The sequence below is a fragment of the Pseudonaja textilis genome, chromosome 2, assembly GCF_049901715.1.
Source record: "Pseudonaja textilis isolate UNSWEBS1 chromosome 2, rPseTex1.2, whole genome shotgun sequence".
Classification (NCBI taxonomy): domain Eukaryota; kingdom Metazoa; phylum Chordata; class Lepidosauria; order Squamata; family Elapidae; genus Pseudonaja; species Pseudonaja textilis.
The window spans coordinates 108,769,986-108,791,259 of NC_141991.1; the positions used below are offsets into that span (position 1 = coordinate 108,769,986).

A 21,274-nucleotide genomic window follows, 5' to 3' on the forward strand; every position below is an offset into this window, starting at 1 on the left:
GCACCGAAGTGGCTCTCCAATCTTATACCGATCATACATAATCATTACTTTCAGTCCTCCAATGGTATGTTCGGAGTGAACATATAAACCTTCTTACCTAACCAACCGTGTGGTGTAGGTAGATGGTTGGTTACTGAGGTAAGCCTTGAACAGGGTTGCTAGAAGTACCTGAGCTTTTTCCCTTTGATACTGGTTACCTCTGTGGACCATATGTTATGGCTAAGAACTTCATGTAGCTATGTCCCTGCTACAGAAAATAGATTCAACACAATCTGAAGAACTGATAAAATGTAATTTAAAGTCATATCATAAAAATATGTATTTTCTAAAGCAAATACAAATCTGAATAAACTTTACTTGCTAATTTAATCACCTATTGGTAACTTTTTTGTGCAACATTAATGGTTCAGTCCACAATCTACTATTTAACATTCACAAGTAAATCTCACTGTATGTATAATTGTATCAGGTTGTACTGTCAATAGCAGGATCCAAACTAAAGCTCTTGGCCTGGATCAACTGACTATGAATTTGGTCAGCTGAATCCTTATAAATACCTTGAAAAATAACTTATTCTCTCCATCGATTATTTTCGAAAGTTGTGTTAAAAATAAAGATTTTTTAACCTGTTTTTATTTCATTCAAAACAAAGTTAAAATACAAAATACAGAACTAAAAAAATCCAAAAGAACAAAAGGAAAAAAACACAAAACATAAAACATTAAAAAAAGTGCATTAAAAAGGATATAATACACATATTAAAAATGAAGATTTTAAGCCCTGCTTTTTATGTACACCTATGGGCTTAGCTATCCATCCTCAGCAGTATCAATCACTTGAAATATAATTAATAATTATCTGCCTATGAACGTCTTCAGTAAAGGAAATAAAACGGCAGATTTTTTTTCTCAATGGGAATTTGGCAATGGTCACTCCTATTGCTCAGAGCACTTTTGTGCTATTCACTCCCATAATGGCAATGTTAGGAATAGCACCATAATCTCATTTAGGTAGAGGTGAGCTCTTATCTTTCCTGTGCTTTTGTCACTAAAAAGTGATAAATTTCCATAATGTGGGAATGCTCAACCTTCTAACAATCCACACTCCTTCAACATTAAAATGGCTGTGCCTATTTGAACAGCTAAAGCAGTACAGTATTTAAATCAATAGATTTCTTCATTGCTTTGATTTTTCTTTAAAGAATGCCTGCCCATTTCACAACAATGACTTCAGGCAGTACGCTCCCGTGTACTCTGCACAGAACTCAAAAAACGTCTAGACAATGGAGAGAAGGACCTGTACATTGACTACTGTGCTGACTGTATCAAAAGAAAGTCACACAACCCGCAACTCAGCTTTAACCTTCAATCACAACCCTACTTCAACCAATCCACCATCACCCAAGACTAGGCACGCATGCCCCTAACTACCTCAATCCCAACTACAGCTGGCCTCAAATGCAACCTACTCAATGTAAGAAGCCTTGTGAATAAAATATCTGAATTTGTCCTCTTACTAAATATGGCTAAATTCGACATCATATTTGTCTGTGAAACATGGCTCAACGCATCTCTCCCTGACTCCATTACCACAGTAAGAGACTATCATGTTTACCAATCAGATCGTGAAATTCATAGAGGAGGTGGTGTTGCTATCTTCTGTAAAAAGTCCTTACATCTAAAAAACATCCAAGTTACCCAGGAGCTTGCTCTTCCTGAGACCGTCATCTGTGAACTATCCTTAAATATCACATTTCGATTCTTATTATGTTACAGAGCACCTGATTATGACATCGAACATGTAAACAAGCCAAATTCACTACTAACATGGGCAACATCCTGCCCACACACTTTTATCTTTCTTGGTGACTTCAATCTACCTCATTAACTGGACCCTAAACGAATGTACAACTTAACCCATACATGCAACCCTCTACAATGCTGTTACAAATGTGGGACTAGAACAACTAGTAACCAGCAATACTAGACTTAACAACTGCCTCAATCTCATCTTCTGCAATAGTTTGAATTTAATTTATGGAATACAAACTAAACCCTTTCCCAACAGTGACCACAATATGATTGACTTTTGTCTCAACACACGCCCACACAAAAATCATCACAATGATGTAATTCCCAATTATAACTTTAAAAAAAATGCAATTATGATCTTATAGACAACGATCTCTCATCCCTTGATTGGCAATCTCTATTCACTGGATGCAATACTGTTGAAAACCATTACAACATATTTTTACTTGAAGTCAAAAGAGTCATCAAACTATATGTACCAATAACAACTCCCAAAACAACAACAAAAAAAGAGATTACCCATAACAATAAAGAAACTTCAATGCAAAAAGAGATCTTTCTGGCAGAAAAACAAATCTGGTCACAATGCCAACTTCAAAAGCCGATACAAAAATTTATGCCACCAGATAAAGACTGAATGCACCAATTATCACATTAAACAAGTGGAAAACCTTCTATGCACCAATTCACCCACGCTTTTTACAATTTTGTAAACAACAAACGAAAAGTCTCAAGGTCCATCCCACCCCTGATAGGACCTAATGATAAAGACTGCAATGACGACACCATTAAAGTCAACATCTTTAACACATACTTTGGCTCAGTATTTGTAAACAGCAATGGATCATGTCCAGTATTTCCTAGCTGAACCACAGAAAACTATAATGATCTAATATATATCGATTTTACAGAAGACAATGTTGAAAAAGCACTACGCAATCTAAAACCATCTCTATCTATTGGACTGGACAGAATATGTGCCTACTTCTTAAAAAAAGCTATCCACTGCCATAGCCAAACCTCTAAGCATAATCTCTGAAAAATCTTTCAGGACCAGCTCCTTGCTGAACCTATGGTCACAAGCCACGGTCATCCCCATCTTCAAAAAGGGAGACCCCAGCCTAGTTGAAAATTACAGACCAATCTCCTTATGATGCGTCACCTGTAAAGTCATGGAATCAATTATTAACCAATCCATTATCCTCCACTTAGAGACAAACAACCTACTCTCTAATAAACAATTTGGCTTCAGAAAAAAAATCTATCCTGTAATCTGCAACTCTTACACTGCAAAATCATACGGACTACACAACTCGATCAGGGCAAAACAATAGACGCAATCTACATAGACTTCTGTAAAGCCTTTGATTCAGTGGTACATGACAAACTACTAAAATCTTATGGTACCTCTGGACACCTGCATAACTGGATAGAAGCATTCCTGTCAAACAGACAACAAATGGTCAAAATTGGGAGTGTCCTATCAAATTCTGTACCTGTCAATAGTGGTGTCCCCCAAGGCAGTGTTCTAAGACCAACTCTTTTCATACTCTACATAAATGACCTCTGTGATCATAGTAAGAGCAACTGCATTCTCTTCACTGATGATATAAAGCTGTTCAATACCACGGACAATACCGCTACCCTTCAGAAAGATCATGACTATGTATCAGAATGGTCAAACAAATGGCAACTTCAAATCTCAACAAATAAATGCTCTGTCTTACTACATATTGGCAAAAAAATCAGAAAATAAAATACAAGCTGAATAGTCAAGACCTGGTTGATGATCCAAGCTCTGTAAAGGACCTTGGAGTACTCATCTCTAATGATCTAAGTGCTAGAGCCCACTGTAACTACATAGCCAAAAAGGCATTAAGAGTTGTTAACCTAATCCTACGTAGCTTTTTCTCTGGTAATATCACACTACTAACTAGAGCATACAAAACATTTGCTAGACCAATACTCGAATACATCTCATCAGTCTGGAACCCACTTTATGTGTCTGATATTAGCACAGTTGAGAAAGTCCAGAAATATTTCACAAGAAGAGTTCTCCATTCCTCTACTTGTTGTAGAATACCTTATGCCACCAGAATTGAAATTCTAGACCTAGAAAACCTTGAATTATGCCGTCTTCGGTCTGATCTGAGTATGGTATATAAAATCATACATTGCAATGACTTATCTGTCAATGAATACTTCAGCTTCAACCATAACAACATGAGCACACAATAGATATAAACTCAAGGTTAACCGCACCAAACTTGATTGCAGGAAATACGATTTCAGCAACAGAGTAGTCAATGTCTGGAATACTCTACCTGACTGTGGTTTCTTCCCCAAACCCCAAAAACTTTAGACTGTCTACTATTGACCTCACCCCTTTCCTAAGAGGTTTGTAGGGGGCGTGCATAAGCGCACCAACGTGCCTACCGTCCCTGTCCAATTGTTTCTTTTATTTTTCTTATATGTACCCATTTCATGTATTCATAACTAAGTACATACTTATACCTATTATCTTGTAAGAGATTGACAAATCAAAATAAATAAAATAAATTCAAGAACTGTACATGGCTAACCTTCTGGCCCTAGGGAAACAGCTAGGTCTTCAGAGCTTTAGGAAAGGGTCTCACAGATGAAGACGCACACAAAAAAATGCCTATGCCACAGCATTCTGGACCAATTGCAACTTCTAAATGCTCTTCAAGGGCAGCCCCAAGTAGAACAGCAATCCAATAGAGAGGTGACTAGGAAGGCATGTGTCATTGCCAGCCAAGCCTCCTGGCCCAGAAACTGATGTTACTGGGGTAGAAACTGAACCTCTGAACAGGGCCACTAGTTGGCACTCTATGACAACTGTTTTGCTGCCCTTGCCACAAAGTGGTACCTCTGAAAAGCTCTTACCTATGTTGAATTGATTCTGCTCTTCATTTTTCCCAGTGGCGTTTTAGGTTGCTGTGTCACCCAGAACTCCTCTGAAAGCCAAGGGGCCTTCTAGGATCCACATGTACAGAGGTTACATAGGTGCGATCCAATCCAAGCAAAAGTTACTCATTTCAAGCAACACTGAAGCCTCAGTCAAATCCTGTAGCAGAGTCCGAGAAAGAACCCCCAGGCTTCGTTGGAACCCAACATTAGATGCCTGGGCAGGCCATTCACATAGGGCTTGGTCTCCAAAGTCAACAGCTATCTGTCCGTGGCAAGGGATTGATGGTAACACTCCCCAACTCCAGAACATATTGCCACTGCCTCTGTTGTCATCAACTGAATGCAAAAGCTTGCTCAAGAATGCAAAGCCAGAATGGTTTTATAAATCTGCATGGCATGCAGTTTTCTAATCATGTATGCTACCATGGAGCTATGGCAAGGGTGGGCTTCAAAAATGTTAGCGAAGGATTCTCTGCTCAGTTGCTGGGTGGGCATGGCCATGGTGGGCGTGGCCTAGTCAGCCTCCTGCACCACGGCCGGTGGGGGTGGGGGGACATTTTTGGCCTCCCTGGGCTCCGGAGGCTCTCTGGAAGCGGGAAATGGGCCCATTTCCAGCCTTCCCAAACTTCCAGGAGGCCAGTTTTTTGCCCTCCCCAAGCATCCACATGTGCGCTGCACTTACCTGCATCCAAAACGGGCCGCGTGGGGACTCAGCCTGGGAGGGGAGGGATTTGGGGGTTCTCCAAACTGCACAGAATCTCAGCTAGGGGCTCTCCCAAACCCCTGCGAACCCCCAGCAGCCCACTCCTGACTGCTATGGCCTTTCCCAGTAGGAAAGTATGTTTTGTTCTTAAAACTAACAAAGCTTCTGCCTTAGCTTCTACCTACCCTTGTGAGAAGAAAAAGCTCAGAATAGTTACTTAAGCAAACATTTAGGAATTGTTATGAGCAGACACTAGAACATTCAAGGCAATTAAATTATAGGGGAAAAAAGACTATTCAATGGGTGTGTCTAGATAATTAAGTTGTGATACTATAATTCTGTAGATTTCACTGAGTGCTATTATCTGCATTTACCTGTTAAAAGTCAGTTGCACTTGGTAAATTAGCAAGAGGTGCTCTACTACAGCTCCAGGGATTAAAGGTTTTCAGCTGAGGTCTTGTCCCACTCCTTGACTTGACTTTCCACCTGTTTATAGCCAATCAGGGGGTCTGAATGTGCCAGGTGACATCATAGTTCAAACTACAAAGGAGGAGGGAGTAAAGCCCTTTGGTTATGATGTCACTGGCAAGCTCATCTGAATAAAAATATTAAGGACCTGTCTGCTGTGCCTTTTCAAGATTATAGGCATCCATGATAACCAAAAACACATGATTTTTAATATAGCACACATAAGACCCAAACATCTTGTTGCATTGGTCTCAAAAAGACAAGAGATAAATAAGCCATGGTTTCATTCATTTATTTTCTATTGGAAAAGCCCTTTTTGTATGGATTTATCATTCTGCCTTCAGAAGTTATTTTTATTGTATCTCGGGTAGCTTCCCTGCGTATCAGTCTTCTTGGCCATATTACATATTTCTCTATTGCTGGTAGAACCAGAATCTCTGCCACCACAGATGGCCGTTCTGAAACAGAATCCCTAATCCCACAAAATACCTAATAGTGCTTTTATTATGTTACCAAGGAATAAATTAAATTCATCAGACAAATGTATCTGAAGAATCTCTTTATAAAAAATATTTTCTAAAAACTACACAAACCCCCAAATGCAGACGCATACTTTTAAGCTTTTAAATTTAAGACCCCGCTTACAAACAACACTTTTGGGAAACCTACAGTTTTGATTACTATTAAATAATGTCTTTTCAGTGAAAGGAAGCTGTTAAGTCTTCACCCGCCTTTACTTTGATGGCAAGAATTTTTAATTAAAAACAAATGCAGAACATGAGTGCATCTAAAGAACTGTGAAAAAGACGCTCGATCTTTAGTACCAGCAAAGCAGCCAAGATCAAAATAAAATCAGGAAAAAAAACTCCCAAGCACAAGTCATGTCAGAATCTTTATTGGAAAAAGAAATCACAGCATCTCCATTATTATTCAAACACATTTAATAAACCAAGAGAAACAGTAGCAAAGGGCACCGACATGTGACAAACTGTACAAAACCTCTAGGCTTGCAAGCAAAACCTGAGGGTGAGGAGCCCACGGCCCAGTTGTGAAGGTCCGAGGAGCCACCCCCACCCCTTTGTGGATAACCCCATCCCCCTCGGACCATTCAGTCACCCCTGAGAAAAATTGATTAAAAATGTGCAGAAACAAAGACACTTTTAAGAGAAGGTTAGCTCCAACCTTGCTCTAACGGAACAATTGGGCCGCTGGGTTTCTCTACCAGGTACTGGTCCCCAGGGGCTAGCTAATGGTTTAAAGAAAACCTCAAGAGATGCACATCACTCAGATGAAAAGCCATTCTACCACTGGCTACCTTTGCCATTTACTGCCTTTCATCGGGAAATAGTATCTGTATTCATGCTCCAACTTTAGTTTAGTCTCAACCACATAAAGGCAAAGGCAAGGAAGAGCCCTGTTGCTAAGAAGGCAAAGTTACAACTGGTGGAAAACGTGAAAGTCGGTTCGTGAATTTAGGGGTGGCTTCTCATCTTGAGAAAAGAACATCCCAGGTGGGTGAGCTAGAATAGTGTCTTGCTGTAGCTGGAATTCAAGCCCTTATATTAAGAAAGCCAAGAGCTTTCCCAATCTTTAATACTGTTTCTGTCTCCAACTAAACTGCTCATCATTTCAGGGTGGGTCCCACAAACCATAACCAGAAATATTTAACAAGGGAAGGAAAAGAGAAGGTACTCATGTTCCAACAAAAAAACTAAAATTGCTGGAAACCTCTCACAACCTGTCAGCAGCAAGTGAACAAGAGGGTGGACCTATTTATTCAGCAGAAACACTGTTTTTTCTACATTTAGCTCAAATCTTGCTGTAACAGAGCAGCCTCATCTCAAATCTGATTTTATTCCAGATTTAAATGGAGCTGTTTTTAATGGCACCTATATGTACAACAAAATAAAATTACTTTTACCAGTTCATTAATTTGACATCAGGCACTCTTCTAATGTGGCTTCCCCATGCATGGTGTTTCTGGTGATCATAACATAAATCAATGAGGTATTTGTTTTAGTTTACTAAAGCTACACAGTTAAGATCTGCTTCCAAGCAAACCTAACACTGCTACGTGCCCAGCAAGGTGGGGAATGAGTTGGGTTAGGCCAAGTTGGAAATGGCAGCTATTCTTGGCAGCATTCTTTGATTTTTTTTTCTTTCAACTAGTTCATGCCCCCGATAATCTCCCTTCCTTGGAAGAAGAGATTATGAGAATACACCTGTGGTTCTTATACTTCCTCACAACACACACACAAACACACCTGGTTATTTCTCAGCTGTGGACATACACTGATAACGGCTGAAGATACTCATAGATTTATGTACACATCACAGTGTTAGTTAAATCCAGCCATGACATACACTGTCTGACCATGCCAATACCAATACGTTACAAACAGGAAGGATGAAGAAGGACAAGAAAGTTGTTTGAGTTCCACAGAGTATGAAACTGGTTGAGTTTAGCAGCCAGAAGCTGACCTCAAGACCTTTGGTACAGTCTGTTGCTACAGGGACTGAATAAAGCACATTATTCAAGCTCTAACCCATCAAAACATCACTGGAGGTATGTTGGCAAAATGGTGGGGAAGCTCAGTGATATAAGTACACAAGTACTGAAGATTAATGGAGAATGTGGAGCAGGATAATTTGATACCCTGTTAAATGTCATTTTAAAATATTTTTGCTTCATCTGCATTATATCTTCCATGCTTTTGGTAACCATTCCCTATCCTCTTTGTTACCATTCCTTTTGTTGCTGGAAAGAAATAAAAGGGGAAGCCTCATTACCACACACCATAAAACATGAAAAAGATACTGAGTGCAACTCTTTGCTGACAAATTCCAAGCAAACCAATCGGAATATAAAGGATCCTACTCCGATTACTGACTAACATGGGAGCTTCAATTATTGCCCGGGGAAAACCAAAGTACTGCAGTTTCTTTGATACTTTGGCTCATTATGCTCAGAGCTTAATTCAAAGGCCAAGAAGCCAAAGTTGACTAACAAGAAACAAAGCCAGGAATTCCATTTACCCACAACTAGAAGGGGCATTTCACTGATTAGGGATGGCACAAATTAATTGACAAAATCAGCAAGTCCCACTTGTCTAAGATTAGAATTCAGAGAGGCACAACATTGTTACTTCCATTCAAGGCATTCCAACAGAAAAAAAATACAGAAGTTCACGAATCACTTTGGACAAGAAACATCACAATAGTTTGGCAACTGTCATCATTTTACACCTCCCTGCCCCACCCACCCTCCCCAACCTGTGCAATGGCCTTTAGTCATTTTGGGTGAGAGGACACAAGGAGGGATAAGAAATGTAAAGCACAGAATCATAACGTGTAAATAAAAGACTCTCTATTCCAGAATGTATTAGGTAAGAGTTGATAACCAGAGTACAAATGAAAACCTGCTTTAAAGCAGGACATCAAGAGAACATGGGGAATAGTTTCATGCTATTTATTCAAGACAAGGCAAAGCTGAACTTGGCAGGAACAAATCTTCCATATCAATGAACTGTTTGAAATAACCCAAAGGACACATTCTGCTTTGGTGAGAGAAATGGGGTATAAGCTTCCTTCTTTCCTCTCCTTTCACAGAGAATAAGAAACAATACGACAGAATCTAAATATCACAGGTAATTGGATACCTTAAAAGCATGAAGAATGCTGACCAAACTGTACTGCAAGAAATGCCTACAGTTAGATTTGTAGTGTTATCAGAAGAAAAACCTTGGGCTAAACCACATCCCTGACTCAACTTTCTGAACTAGTAACATATTTTTTTAAAAAAAGATCGGTGAATGAAAATGGAAGAAAAAATATTTAATTATTCATTTTCAAAGCTATTTTCCCTGGACCTGAATGACTCTAACTAGGACAGTTTTTCTAACTGAAGCATTAGAAATAGCAGTGTGAAACCAAAAGTCTGCTCTTTATCCAGGCCTGTGATGATATAAATATAAATATATATATATATCCCCCAAACATGTGTCAATGCCAAGACAGCAAGGAAAAAAAAAGCAAAGGCGCTCTCCAGCTGGAAGATTCTCTTCTTTTCTCTTAGCTTTCTGTGACTGGGGTGGGATGAGCCTTTGGTTTTTACCAGGATTTAATTCTCCATTGGCAGGACAGGCTCAGCTTTGCTTTGTGTTAGTTTTATTACTGTACAAAAGCAAGGTTGGACTGCAGGAGAAATGCTCTGCCCTGCTAAGTTGCTCTTTTAACATCTGGGAGTTTTAAAGTTAGATGCTTGGATTACATCCGTGATCCTCGCTCCTGAAGAATCTGGAAAAAAAAGAAGCATTTCACTTGAGAAACGTTTCTTGCAACAATAAAGAAGAGAGCTGGAAATCATCCTCCCTCTCAAGAATCTATCGTATTTCTAATACACTGATTCCAAGTCATCACAAGAGGGTTTCTTTGCATGTCATAGCTAGCATATTGTGAAAAGAAATCCCAAATATTCAACAGTGTGTGTCACAGTATACCAACCAGGATATAGTTAAATATATATATTATTGCAGCCTGGTACTGGTATTTTAGCCATACAAATATACTAGCCTACTGTCAAAATTTGGGCATGCAGAAGGATAGCTGAGTTTTGAATGCAACCCTTTATGGGCAGCATACCTTGTAAAGCACAAGTTGGTTTGCTTTTTAAATGATCAGGAATACTATAGTTTAACAAGGGCATATGTCATCAGTTTAGAATCATGGATTCTACCAGAAGAAAATTCACAGCAGTTTTCAACTATGCACCAGCTTCTAAAACTGCTCCTCCAAAAATAAGCAAAGCCACTATAAAAGTGCCTCCAAATTACCTCCTAATCGGAATCAGGAATCCCCCCCCCCCCAAAAAGGCTGATATTTCAAGATTTGATGTTCTAAATTAAAATAAGCTATATGTCAAGAGGGGAAACTAGAACCCTAAACCACTTATACAGATAGTCCTCGTTTAGCAAATTATCCTTAGCAGAATTTTCCTTTTCTGACTAATGTGGGCATTTAGGACAACAAAAGCTTTCAGAGTAAAACTATTAAGCTCTGGTCAGTTTCAAGCAGCAGCTCCTAGCAATGGCAGAGTTCTAATCAACAAATTTAGGGACACAGAGCTGTTTAAGGACATTTTAAAAAATCTTTTTTTAAATGAAGCAGCAAAACAGTGATTAGAAATTGATTTTGGAAAGTTATAAATGGATTAGGGTATTTGAAATAAGATTTTGATATTGATTGTGGAAATCCTTCCTATGAGACAGTCTTGTTTTAAATTCTGAAAGAAAGTACAATAGGATGGGAATTTGAACACTGGAACTACAGGGAATAAGAGGGAATTATAGATTACAATTAAAGGAAAATAGCATTTAATTTTGGCTTACTAACATGGGATGGGACAAAATATTTTTAATACTGGACATATTCAAGGATTTTTGTGATTAAGGGATCTACAAGTTAATCTTAAAAGTATCTATTATTATAGATAGGGGACTTTTAAGAAACATTGCAGAAGAGGAACAAGTTTTGTTAAATAGAACTGGGATTGATCTGAAAGTTCATTTCAAAATGACAGCCTGCAAGTTGATATGGACAAAATGTTACACTGAATATACAAATGAAATTGGCTGATGTTTTAATAATTGAAAAGGATGTGCAACCAGCAAGCCAAAAGAATGTCTTCAATTACTTTCTAATATTGGATTTGCAAAAGACATATGTTAAAATTCTGAAAGAAATGAAAAGCAAACCAACTCTAGGACATTATCAAAATTAAAAATTATGATTGTTAAAAGTAAAAGAAAGGAATATAAAGTGGATTTATTTGATCAAGGTTAAAATAGATATGTTGTTATTTCTGGCATTTCTTTTTGGACTTTTTCTGACTAGGACTGAATTAAATGGTGGTAAGGATCTGTTACAGACATGAGATGTGATATGGGATAAAGTGTTTTTTTTGTATTTTAAGAAAAGTTATTGCATCTGTTTATACTTGTTGCAACAAAGGGGAAAGTTATTTTGTTATATATTTTCCCCCTCTGCTATATGTTTTTTTTAATTTTTCTATGTATATATTTTCCTGTATTCTCCATTTTTAATTTTTATTCTTTTATCATTTGTAGTTTTTGTTTTCTGTTTAAATATGTTTAAAACAATTATTATAAAAATATCCACCTGTTATCTATTTTTAGGCCATTTAATAAATAAGAAAATTGAAGGATTACAATCACAAAAGTTCTCACCTTTGCTTTCTCACTAGGCTCTATGACAATGCCGTTGGTAGAATTATTGAGCTCTCTCGATACAACACAGAGAAATTCTGCCTGATCTTCATTTCCATAGTTGTATGAAGATCCAATACTAATTAACTGTTAAAAAGGAAATGATGTTAAAAATAGCAATAGAAGATGAACATAAGATCAGTCTTATAACAACTGAGTTACAAATTTGCAAGAAAAGTACTTTTTAATTTCCTTTAACATTTAGAAGGTGAAAAAGCATGCTCATATTATGCCTTTGAATTCTAAAAACAGTATGATGTACCATGTGACTTCCGTCAGATCGAAATACTAACAGATCTTCTGTTTTGTTATGCAACTATATACAGGTATACCAGGTATCAGGAGTCATAGGTGAATCTCAATATGTTTTATTAATATATTTTCAGAGAAAGTGTTGCTGTATTTAGGAATGTTCAAAGCTCATGCATCTAAAAGAGCATGTTTAGAAGTAAATAGCAACTAATATGATCACCAAATGTGATTCATATAATAAACCATTTATAGAGCTCAACGTGGTAACCCTGTCATGTTGATTCTATTTGCAGAAACAGCACCAATCACTTCCATATTAATTACTCTCTCATTATTTCTACTATTATTTAAGCAATATAGGATCATTCTATAAAATCAATATTATTTAAAATAAAGAAAATAATTATGTGGCTAGGAGCTCCAGAGATAGCTGGATAAAACACCAAATTTTAGGACTATTCCATGCTGGTAGGGTGAATAGCTATTCATGTATCCTAGCATTAAAAAAATATAGAACTAGGCTTTGTAGATTTAGCCATAGCTGCAGGACCAGCCATTCATGCAATACCTGTCAGGAATACCTTCGAATAAATGAATAAATGTATCTTTTATAAATAAATGTATCTTTTCCTGAGATCATGTAGCACCTGTGGAGGCCTGCTTTATGAAGTTCCTGACAGATGCTACATATGTTCTTTATGCTCTTAATCATATTTTGCTCCTTGAATTCAGATCTTTGTGCAGCTCTAATAACTATCCCCAAAACAGAAATCCAATAGTTAAGAGAGAGCCGTCGTGGCGCAGTGGTTATAATGCAATACTACAGGCTAACTCACTGCTCACTCCAGGAGTTTGATTCTGCATGGTTCAAAATTGACTCAGCCTTCCATCCTTCTGAGGTTGGTAAAATGAGGACCCAGTTTGTTGGGGGAAATATACTTACTTTACAAATCACTTACAGAGGGCTGTAAAGCACTGTGAAGCGGTATATAAATCTTATTGCTATTGCTATAGCAAATTGAAACAAAATCAGGAGAATGTTTTAGATTGTAGGGGACAGAACTTTCAATAGTATCTGCACATTATCAAGAATGGTAAAGAATAATTTGACTCTATGTATTAAACAGGAGTCAATACACTTTTATTTTGTCTTTTCACAAAGTAAGTAGATAAAAGTGTAACTTAGAAGACAAGAACCAAATGAACCTTTTCAGTATTCTGAATTCTACCACAGGCAACTCCATTCAACTCTGCAACTCAAATTATCTGGCTTTCAATAATTTACAGAATATAGGGACCATCACTGAATGTATGGTGGTTGAATTAAGAATGGTGTATCAGAGGGTTGAGAAATGATCATTATCTCTTCCTAGGATACTGCTCAATGACAAGACACACTGTACTTGAATGCAATAGTGAAGACTACTATCTTGAAAGAACCATTTTCTTGTGCTATGAAATCCTATAAGGATATTTATTATACTAGTTCTAATCAGGAAAAAAATATCTGTTTCATTACAGAGTAATTATGCCTAATAAGCAGGGGGTGCAGCAAATAAGTGGTTAAGACGCTGGGCTTGTCAACTAAAAGTTTGTCAAGTTTTAAACATAAGTACCGCATGAGGGAGGGAGTTTTGGCTACCTGCCCCAGCTCTGCCAATTTAGCACTTCGAGAGCATGTAAATACAAGCATATAAATAAGTACCCCTTTGATGGGAAGGTAACAGTGTTTCATGTGCCTTCAGCATGTAGTCATGCCTGCCACATGACCACATAAGGGTCTTCGGACAACGCTGGCTCTTCAGCTGTGAATTGGAGAAGCACCATCTCCTAAATTCAGGCACCTGGGAAATCTTTACCCTTTTTATGATTAATAATCAGGCTACAATATAGAATTTTCATATGATATATACTTATCAGGCATATTTGCACCCTGAATTTATTTGTTAGTGAGATGAACAGCATATAAATGTAATAAATAAACAAGCAAAATGACATAAAATATCCAGTGAATTAGCCCAACTTCTGAATCTTTTAACAGATACCTGTTCAAATTTCCATCCATCAGACATAGTAGACACCATCTGGGTGAGTTCTTCTTCTTGGCACTGCAGAACTCGGTAAACATGCTTGACAGGTCCCTGGGTTAAAAGGAGAAACCAACAAGTTAGAAATCAGGATTGTAAGTTTTCTAAATAATAGTATATTATTGAAATGATGGTAATACTACTATTATATTAAGATGGAAGACGCTCATAAAAACAAACATTTGTAAAAGTGTTTAAAAGCATGCTTTTAGCCACCGTAATTGTTAAAAGCTAGAAAGGGAAAGTAGAATGTTTTAGTGAATACCTTCAGACACTAATAATACCACATTCCTTTGACATGGCTCTTATGCCACAGGAAACACACAAACCTACCATATCAAATGGTAACCTATGTTAGGATATGAGGGACACAATATTTATTTTCTTTCTAACGTGAATTACTTGAGAAGTTCTGCTTTCGTTGTCTCGTATTCGCTCTTTCACCAGCCTCACTAGAGATGCAATGTTGTAAAATTCAGCTTCTTCCAGGACGCCTAGGAATAAGGATGCAGAACATGGCTTCAGCATTTGTAAGAAGGAAAGGTTACTATACATCTGTGTTAATTACAACATCTCTTGATCAGAAAACTTTCAGATCTGATCTTGCTGCATGTCTGGGACTGGGGAATATAAACAATTTATAATTTAAATCAGGACATTCTGTATTTGAAGAGTTGGGTGCCACAACTCAGCTTTTTTATTGTCTGAAAGGACACCGAGGAATGCCCAGAGATGCTGTGACACTAATGTAAAGAATGCAGCTGAATTTTTTCAGCTTGTGTTTCTAAAAATCTAAGAATGTGGATGGAAACACAAATCCTCTCAGAAGCAGATCCTTAAGTTACCAAAATATTGAAAAATATACTTTTCAGCTCTTTAGAGATTTTAAGGATGGGGACAAGAAGCATCCCAGAGGCAAAACTGCACTGATGGTTATATGATTATCTTAGTGCCAAGTTCTTTTTTTTATTAGCTTTATCTTAACAAGTTTTACAGCAAGAAGTGTAAAAAAGAGGAAGATAATTATATGAAAAAAAAAATCAACAGGAAATACAACAGCAAAACCAAAACAAGGGGAAAACTGTACAGATATATATCACATATTCATTAAATGTCTAATAAGTTTCTGGTTTGTATTTTAAAATATCATGGTATCTCACATTGCAAAATGTCATAAAATCTATACCAAAGGATAAATTATTGAGTTAGTTTTTTAATTGGGAGATAAAATTGCCTTTTAAAAAATAGATATTACATTTATCTTGAAACAAATCCTTAATATCAAAAATATTACTGTTTTTCCAATTTCTCAAAATAATTCTTGCTGCCAAATTCTAAAGACATAATCTCCAACACTGAAGGCTGAATAATATGCCATTTGGCAGCCAAATGAAACTCAACAAAATTATATCAAAATATTTTGTTAGATACAATCCAAACAAAACTGAATAAAAATCAAGAAACATCTTGTGAATAAAACTCCTTATGGTAATAACATGGAGATTCAAGAAAGGTTTTCTCTTTTGATTCTCTTTATGAAAAGAAGCTTGTATTTATAGGCTATGTTCCATTGGCAAGCAAATGCTAATATAATAGTCCCAAAATAATGCTCTAAAGAAAGCACTATCAAGGATACCTCCCTGCATGGGCATAAATACACGCCTATTTGAACAAGTTGATTTTGTACTGATTTTCCACAGTGCATCTGAGTAACATAGACTTTCTAATATATTTTAAAAATACACAGATCATGAAATCAATGAATTTAAATACACTTAATTCTGGCTCAGGCAAAACCAACCTCTATTAATACTACCACAATTAAATTTGTATGCTGCCCAACTCTCAACAACTCTGGGTGGAATTAAACATCCCTAACTTTCAAAAGAGATTTATACATTTATCAAAGTTGTGTTTTTCTTACCTTCTTCTGCCAATTCCTTGTTTATTATGAGTTTTCCATGCCGGAGGTAGTTCAGGATTGGACCAAAATATGTGGGATCCCTATCAATGAGATATGCCCCTGTTTCATCCTGTAAGGAGATATAATGCTGTTATAGTCTGCTGCTAAAGGAAGATATTCTAATGGCATTCAGACATTTGGACAAGGAACCAACTGTCATGAATCTGAGAATATGGTTCTCTGAGAAAGGAGCCAAATTCTTGCATCAGTGAATATCTTGTTCTACATTTGCTTATGTTAGATGATTCTGTGACATAATTTTAAAAAGACAGACCGTGGCCTATGTACCTTGGCAGTATCTAACTAGAAAATTATGTGTTTATCTATTTGGGATAATCTGCTCTTAATTATGTCACAAGCTTTCCTGCCAAAATTAAATTAATGCACAAAAAAATAAACATATTTCACTGATTATTATTACTAAATCCTTAGGAAAGTTTTTTATCACTTGAAATATGTGTATCTAATAAATCTATAAATTACATCAACATTTTTGGTAGCCTAAAAATATTCTTCATAAAAATAAATCCAGAACATTTAATTTTTTTTATTTTTTGGCTCAAACCAATGGTGGGCTTCAAAATTTTTTACTACCGGTTCTGTGGGCGGGGCTTGGTGGGCATGGTGTGGCTTGGTGTGCGTGGCTTGGTGTGCGTGGAAGGGGAAGAGTACTGCAAAATCTCCATTCCCACCCTACTCCAGGGAAAGGATACTGTAAAATCCCATTCCCTCCCTACCCCACTAACCTGCTTTCCAGCTCTATTCTCCTGTGCAGGGCCACAAAAGAAGACCCAGCTGATGCAGAGGCAGATAAGAGATGGGGGCAGGGCCAGTCAGAGGTGGTATTCTGAACTACTCAAAACTTCCACTACCAGCTCTCCAGAACTGGTCAGAATCTGCTGAATACCACCTTTGGCTCAAACTTATTTAAGAAAACCCACTAAAGCTACACATGCTTGGGAATGTATCCTACTGAATTCAGTGGGCCTACTTAGCTAATGATCTTGGAGAGGCTGATCTCAAAACTCCATTAACATAAACGTGAAATCTGTAAGGATTTGTACAGCTTATTTCTTGTGAAAACAGTTGGATCTCAATGGGACTTATCAAGTAAATATGCAAGGACTGTATCACTTGGAAGTGAAAGGAAAGGCCACAAATTTGATATCCCTCTATAACTATTATAACTTCACTATTATCTAAAGCATTGCATTTAAAATTAAATTCTAAGGAACACAATTATGTAAGTTTTTTTTAAAAGGATATTTAGAATCCTCTGCATTGACATTGTAAGTGATTTTATGCTAAAGCAGCCACTCTAAATTATACTTTGGCACACAGCTTTAAGTACCGGAGAAAGAAGTTGTTTTGTATACAGATATTGATTTTTTTAAAAACCATTATTTATATTATAGATATAAAACTGAAAAACTGTATGAGAGAAAAAGTTAATCTCAAGTACAGTGTATAATTTATCGGGTCGGTGGGCAAGGAACTGAATATACTCTGGATCTTCTTATAGAACAGTTGTTGGAAATAAGGTTGCGTTCTCCTTTCTACTACTTTGGGTTAGAGTATCTTTTTGTCACCCTTTCAATGAGTTTATGCTACTTTTCCATATGTATGCTTAAGATTAATTTTATGGTTTAGCAAATATTATGGCTATACTGGCAATAAAAGCACTTGCTAAGAGGTAACATGGGATAGGAAAAGTAGAATGGGGGAGGCATTGAATTGGCAATCAGAATACCTCCTCACTTCAACCTTTCCAGAAAAACAAGGTAAAATTATAGCAAGTGGAACCAATGAGATTTTGGAGAGCTCTTAATAAAGCTTCCCTCTAGAAGCAATGGGCTGAATACAAATTTAATGCATTTGAAGTACTGAAATGCTACAAAAGATGAAGATATTATACTCCTGATTCTGAAAGATATAGAATATAGAATTATTTATGCATGTTATAAATACATAGCATATATAAATATAAATAGGCATGTTTTTAATAAACCATTTCTAATTACACTCATTACACCAAGGTAAATGGTGACTAAATTCAAGTTATTTACTGACAATACCTTCATTGTTGAAGTGTTTGATTACAGACTGATATTCACAATAAAGATAAATAAGACTGCTCAAGAGGAAAGCTATACAAAAGCAGTGCTTTTAATAACCTTCTATATTCAAGCTAAGCCAAAACTTTAAATAGAATGCTAAACATCCTGGTTTACAGCCATAGTGATTAAACCAAGTCGTTACAATGTCATAGCTTAGATGCTGTGAGTGCAACCATATTAACATACTGTGTTCTACAAATCAGTTTTGCTTATTAACAATGGCTCAGCATCTTCTGTAAACACCATCAATACAGAAAAGAACAGCACAGCAAATCAAGTGTGTGTGTGTGTGTGTGTGTGTGTCTATATGTCTATATGTGCAAAGAACTTATGCTCCATTTTTAGATGCAGTCTAGAAGTAATATTGAGCTGTACACCCCTTGTCCTCCTCTCCTGTGTTTTCATTAAGTCTAAAATTTGTGATTATGGTTAAAACTGGAGTTCTGCAAGGAACTTGGCTTGCTTCTAGAAATATGACTACCCTATTACACCAGAAATGCAGGAGAGGTGGCTAGGAGGGTGAAAAGAAGGGCGAAAACTACATAGTCCTCAACTTACAATAGTTCATTTAGTGACCATTCAAAGTTATAACAGTACTGAAAAAAGTGACTTATGGCCATTTTTTCAGAATTACAACCTTTGCTGCATCCCCATGGACATTTGATCAAAATTTAGATACTTGGCAACTGGTTCATACTTATTATGACAGGTCATGTGTTTTTCATTTTTGTGACTTGCTGACAAGCAAAAGTTAAGGGGGCAGATTCACTGAACAACCCGGTTTTACTAACTTGTCAACTGTAGTGATTCACTTAACAACTGTGGTGGCAAGAAAAGTGGGGCAAAACTCACTTAACAAGATTCTCGGGTAACAACCCAAACTCCAGGACCCATTTGTGGCCGTAGGTCGAGGACTGCCTGCAATAGCGCCCGCAGATGCCACGCCCGTCATTCTGGGTGTGCCGGCCTACAGGCGAAAGGGGGAGGGATGCGATTTAGGGCCCGGCCGCTGCGCCCGCTCACCTTGTCCGAGCCCAATTCCGGCCCTTCTTGGCAGCAGAGGCGGCAGAGGAACGACTTGGGCTCGCGGCAGAGGGTCTGGCGGGTGCTCACGAAGTAAGTGCCGCCCACGTTGAGCCGGACCCACTTGGAGCCGCCGCCGCTCCCCGCCGCGGCTTTCTCGGGCGGCGGAGGCTCCAGACTCCGCGCGGGACAGGCGGGGGCCGCAGCTGGGCGAGGGCTCGGCGGCCCCGAGATTGGGAGCGGGCTGGGCGTGCGGCCTCGTGGCTGCCCCTCCCCAGCCACTAACTCCGCCATACTCGGCTGCGGCTTTTCCCCTGGGTGGGCGGGTGGTGGTCCCTTTGTTGAGTCAGCGGCCCGGGCGGAAAGACTGGAGCTGCTTTGGTCGAGGCTCGGCAGCCATCCCCTCAGTCGCCGCTGACAGGGAACGCTGGACTTCCGGGAGGAAGAATCTCTTCCGGGTCATCCAGCGCTCTCCGATTCGAATGACTGCGCCTGGTTCCGGCTTCGTTCCAGACGTTCCACCCTTAAAGGGAATCGGAACAAGTAAATTCGATCAGTCGAGATGGAAATAACAGTCGGGAAGGTGATGGAGACACACCGGAAGGAAATATATAGGCAACCGTGCCATAAACCCCTAGAGTTTTGATCGGTACTTCTTGATTTGTAGTGGACGTTCCTAATTAATTTCTTAGTGGAACAAACATTGTTTGAAACCAAAAGCCCGTTCTCTTTCGGAGGCGATCTTTAGAGTCTGCTTCACAGAGAAGACAGAAAAAATACAATTTGCACCGTCCTTTCGAGCGGGAGAAGAGATCTTTACTGTATACCTGCTTTGCAATCGCAGGGGCGGCATGGGTGGGGTGGATAGAGGTGGCTAAAAAGATGGACTTTTTAGCCACAGAAGTTTGGGTTATCCCCCATCCGCCGATAGCATTCGCAACCTTTTCATATTATGATTTCACTTCTAAATAAACGCTTCTTAAAAGCAATCGCTTACTAGTCATCATCGATTGAATGTAACGGGGCAGAGAGACCCGATTTTGTGGCAGAACTTAAGAGCCGAAGATGGAGACTCGGTCGTGGCTAGAGATTGTAGTTTAGGTAATATAAGCACACAGTTCTGCAAAGGACAGAAATGGAAGGTGCAAGTAGTCCTCGACTTACAACAGTTCATTTAGTCCCTGTTCAAAATGGCAATGGCACTGAAAAATGTTTCATGACCATTTTTCACACTTACAATCTTTGCAGCATCCCCATGATCATGCAATTATAAATCAGATACTTGGCAACTGGGTTCATGTTTATGACTGTTGCTGTGTCCCAAGGTCATTGCGACTTATGACAAGCAAGGTCAATGGGGAAACCAGATTCACTTAACAACTGGATGGCTAATTTATGAACTTATGAACCTTAGCAATTCTGATAAGAAAAGGTCATAAAATAGGGCAAAACTCACTTAACAAATGTCTCACCTAACAATAGAAATTTGGGGCTCAGTTGTGGTCGTATAAATTGAGGATTACCTATATTTTAAGGGAACTCATGGGGATGACAAGTTTACTTGCCCAAGCACCAAGAGAGAGCCCAAAACTTTAATTCGAAGCAAGGTTCAACCACTTTGCCCCCAGAAGCCAC

At 38.1% G+C, this 21,274-nt stretch overlaps 1 protein-coding gene across 1 annotated transcript; it reads right to left on the reverse strand.

The window, feature by feature from the left end:
- Positions 1-6,792: 6,792 nt before the first annotated feature.
- Positions 6,793-20,622, reverse strand: KCTD2 (potassium channel tetramerization domain containing 2). Its single transcript, XM_026701954.2, has 6 exons — positions 19,640-20,622; positions 16,461-16,569; positions 14,939-15,030; positions 14,495-14,590; positions 12,159-12,284; positions 6,793-10,209 (listed from the first exon to the last, which is right to left on the reverse strand). The coding sequence occupies exons 1-6, from the start codon at positions 19,931-19,933 to the stop codon at positions 10,180-10,182; spliced, it is 747 nt and encodes a 248-aa protein (XP_026557739.1). The 5' UTR covers positions 19,934-20,622; the 3' UTR covers positions 6,793-10,179.
- Positions 20,623-21,274: the final 652 nt, after the last annotated feature.

What these genes read in the sequence shown, in the direction of transcription:
- KCTD2 (XM_026701954.2), bottom strand. Translation starts at nt 19,933, where the DNA reads ATGGCGGAGTTAGTGGCTGGGGAGGGGCAGCCACGAGGCCGCACGCCC. An exon ending in CAAGGAATTGGCAGAAGAAG is followed by an intron (nt 15,031 to 16,460) that starts GTAAGAAAAACA and finishes CCTTATTCCTAG; the next exon opens with GCGTCCTGGAAGAAGCTGAA. An exon ending in ATGGATGGAAATTTGAACAG is followed by an intron (nt 12,285 to 14,494) that starts GTATCTGTTAAA and finishes CCTTTTTAACAG; the next exon opens with TTAATTAGTATTGGATCTTC.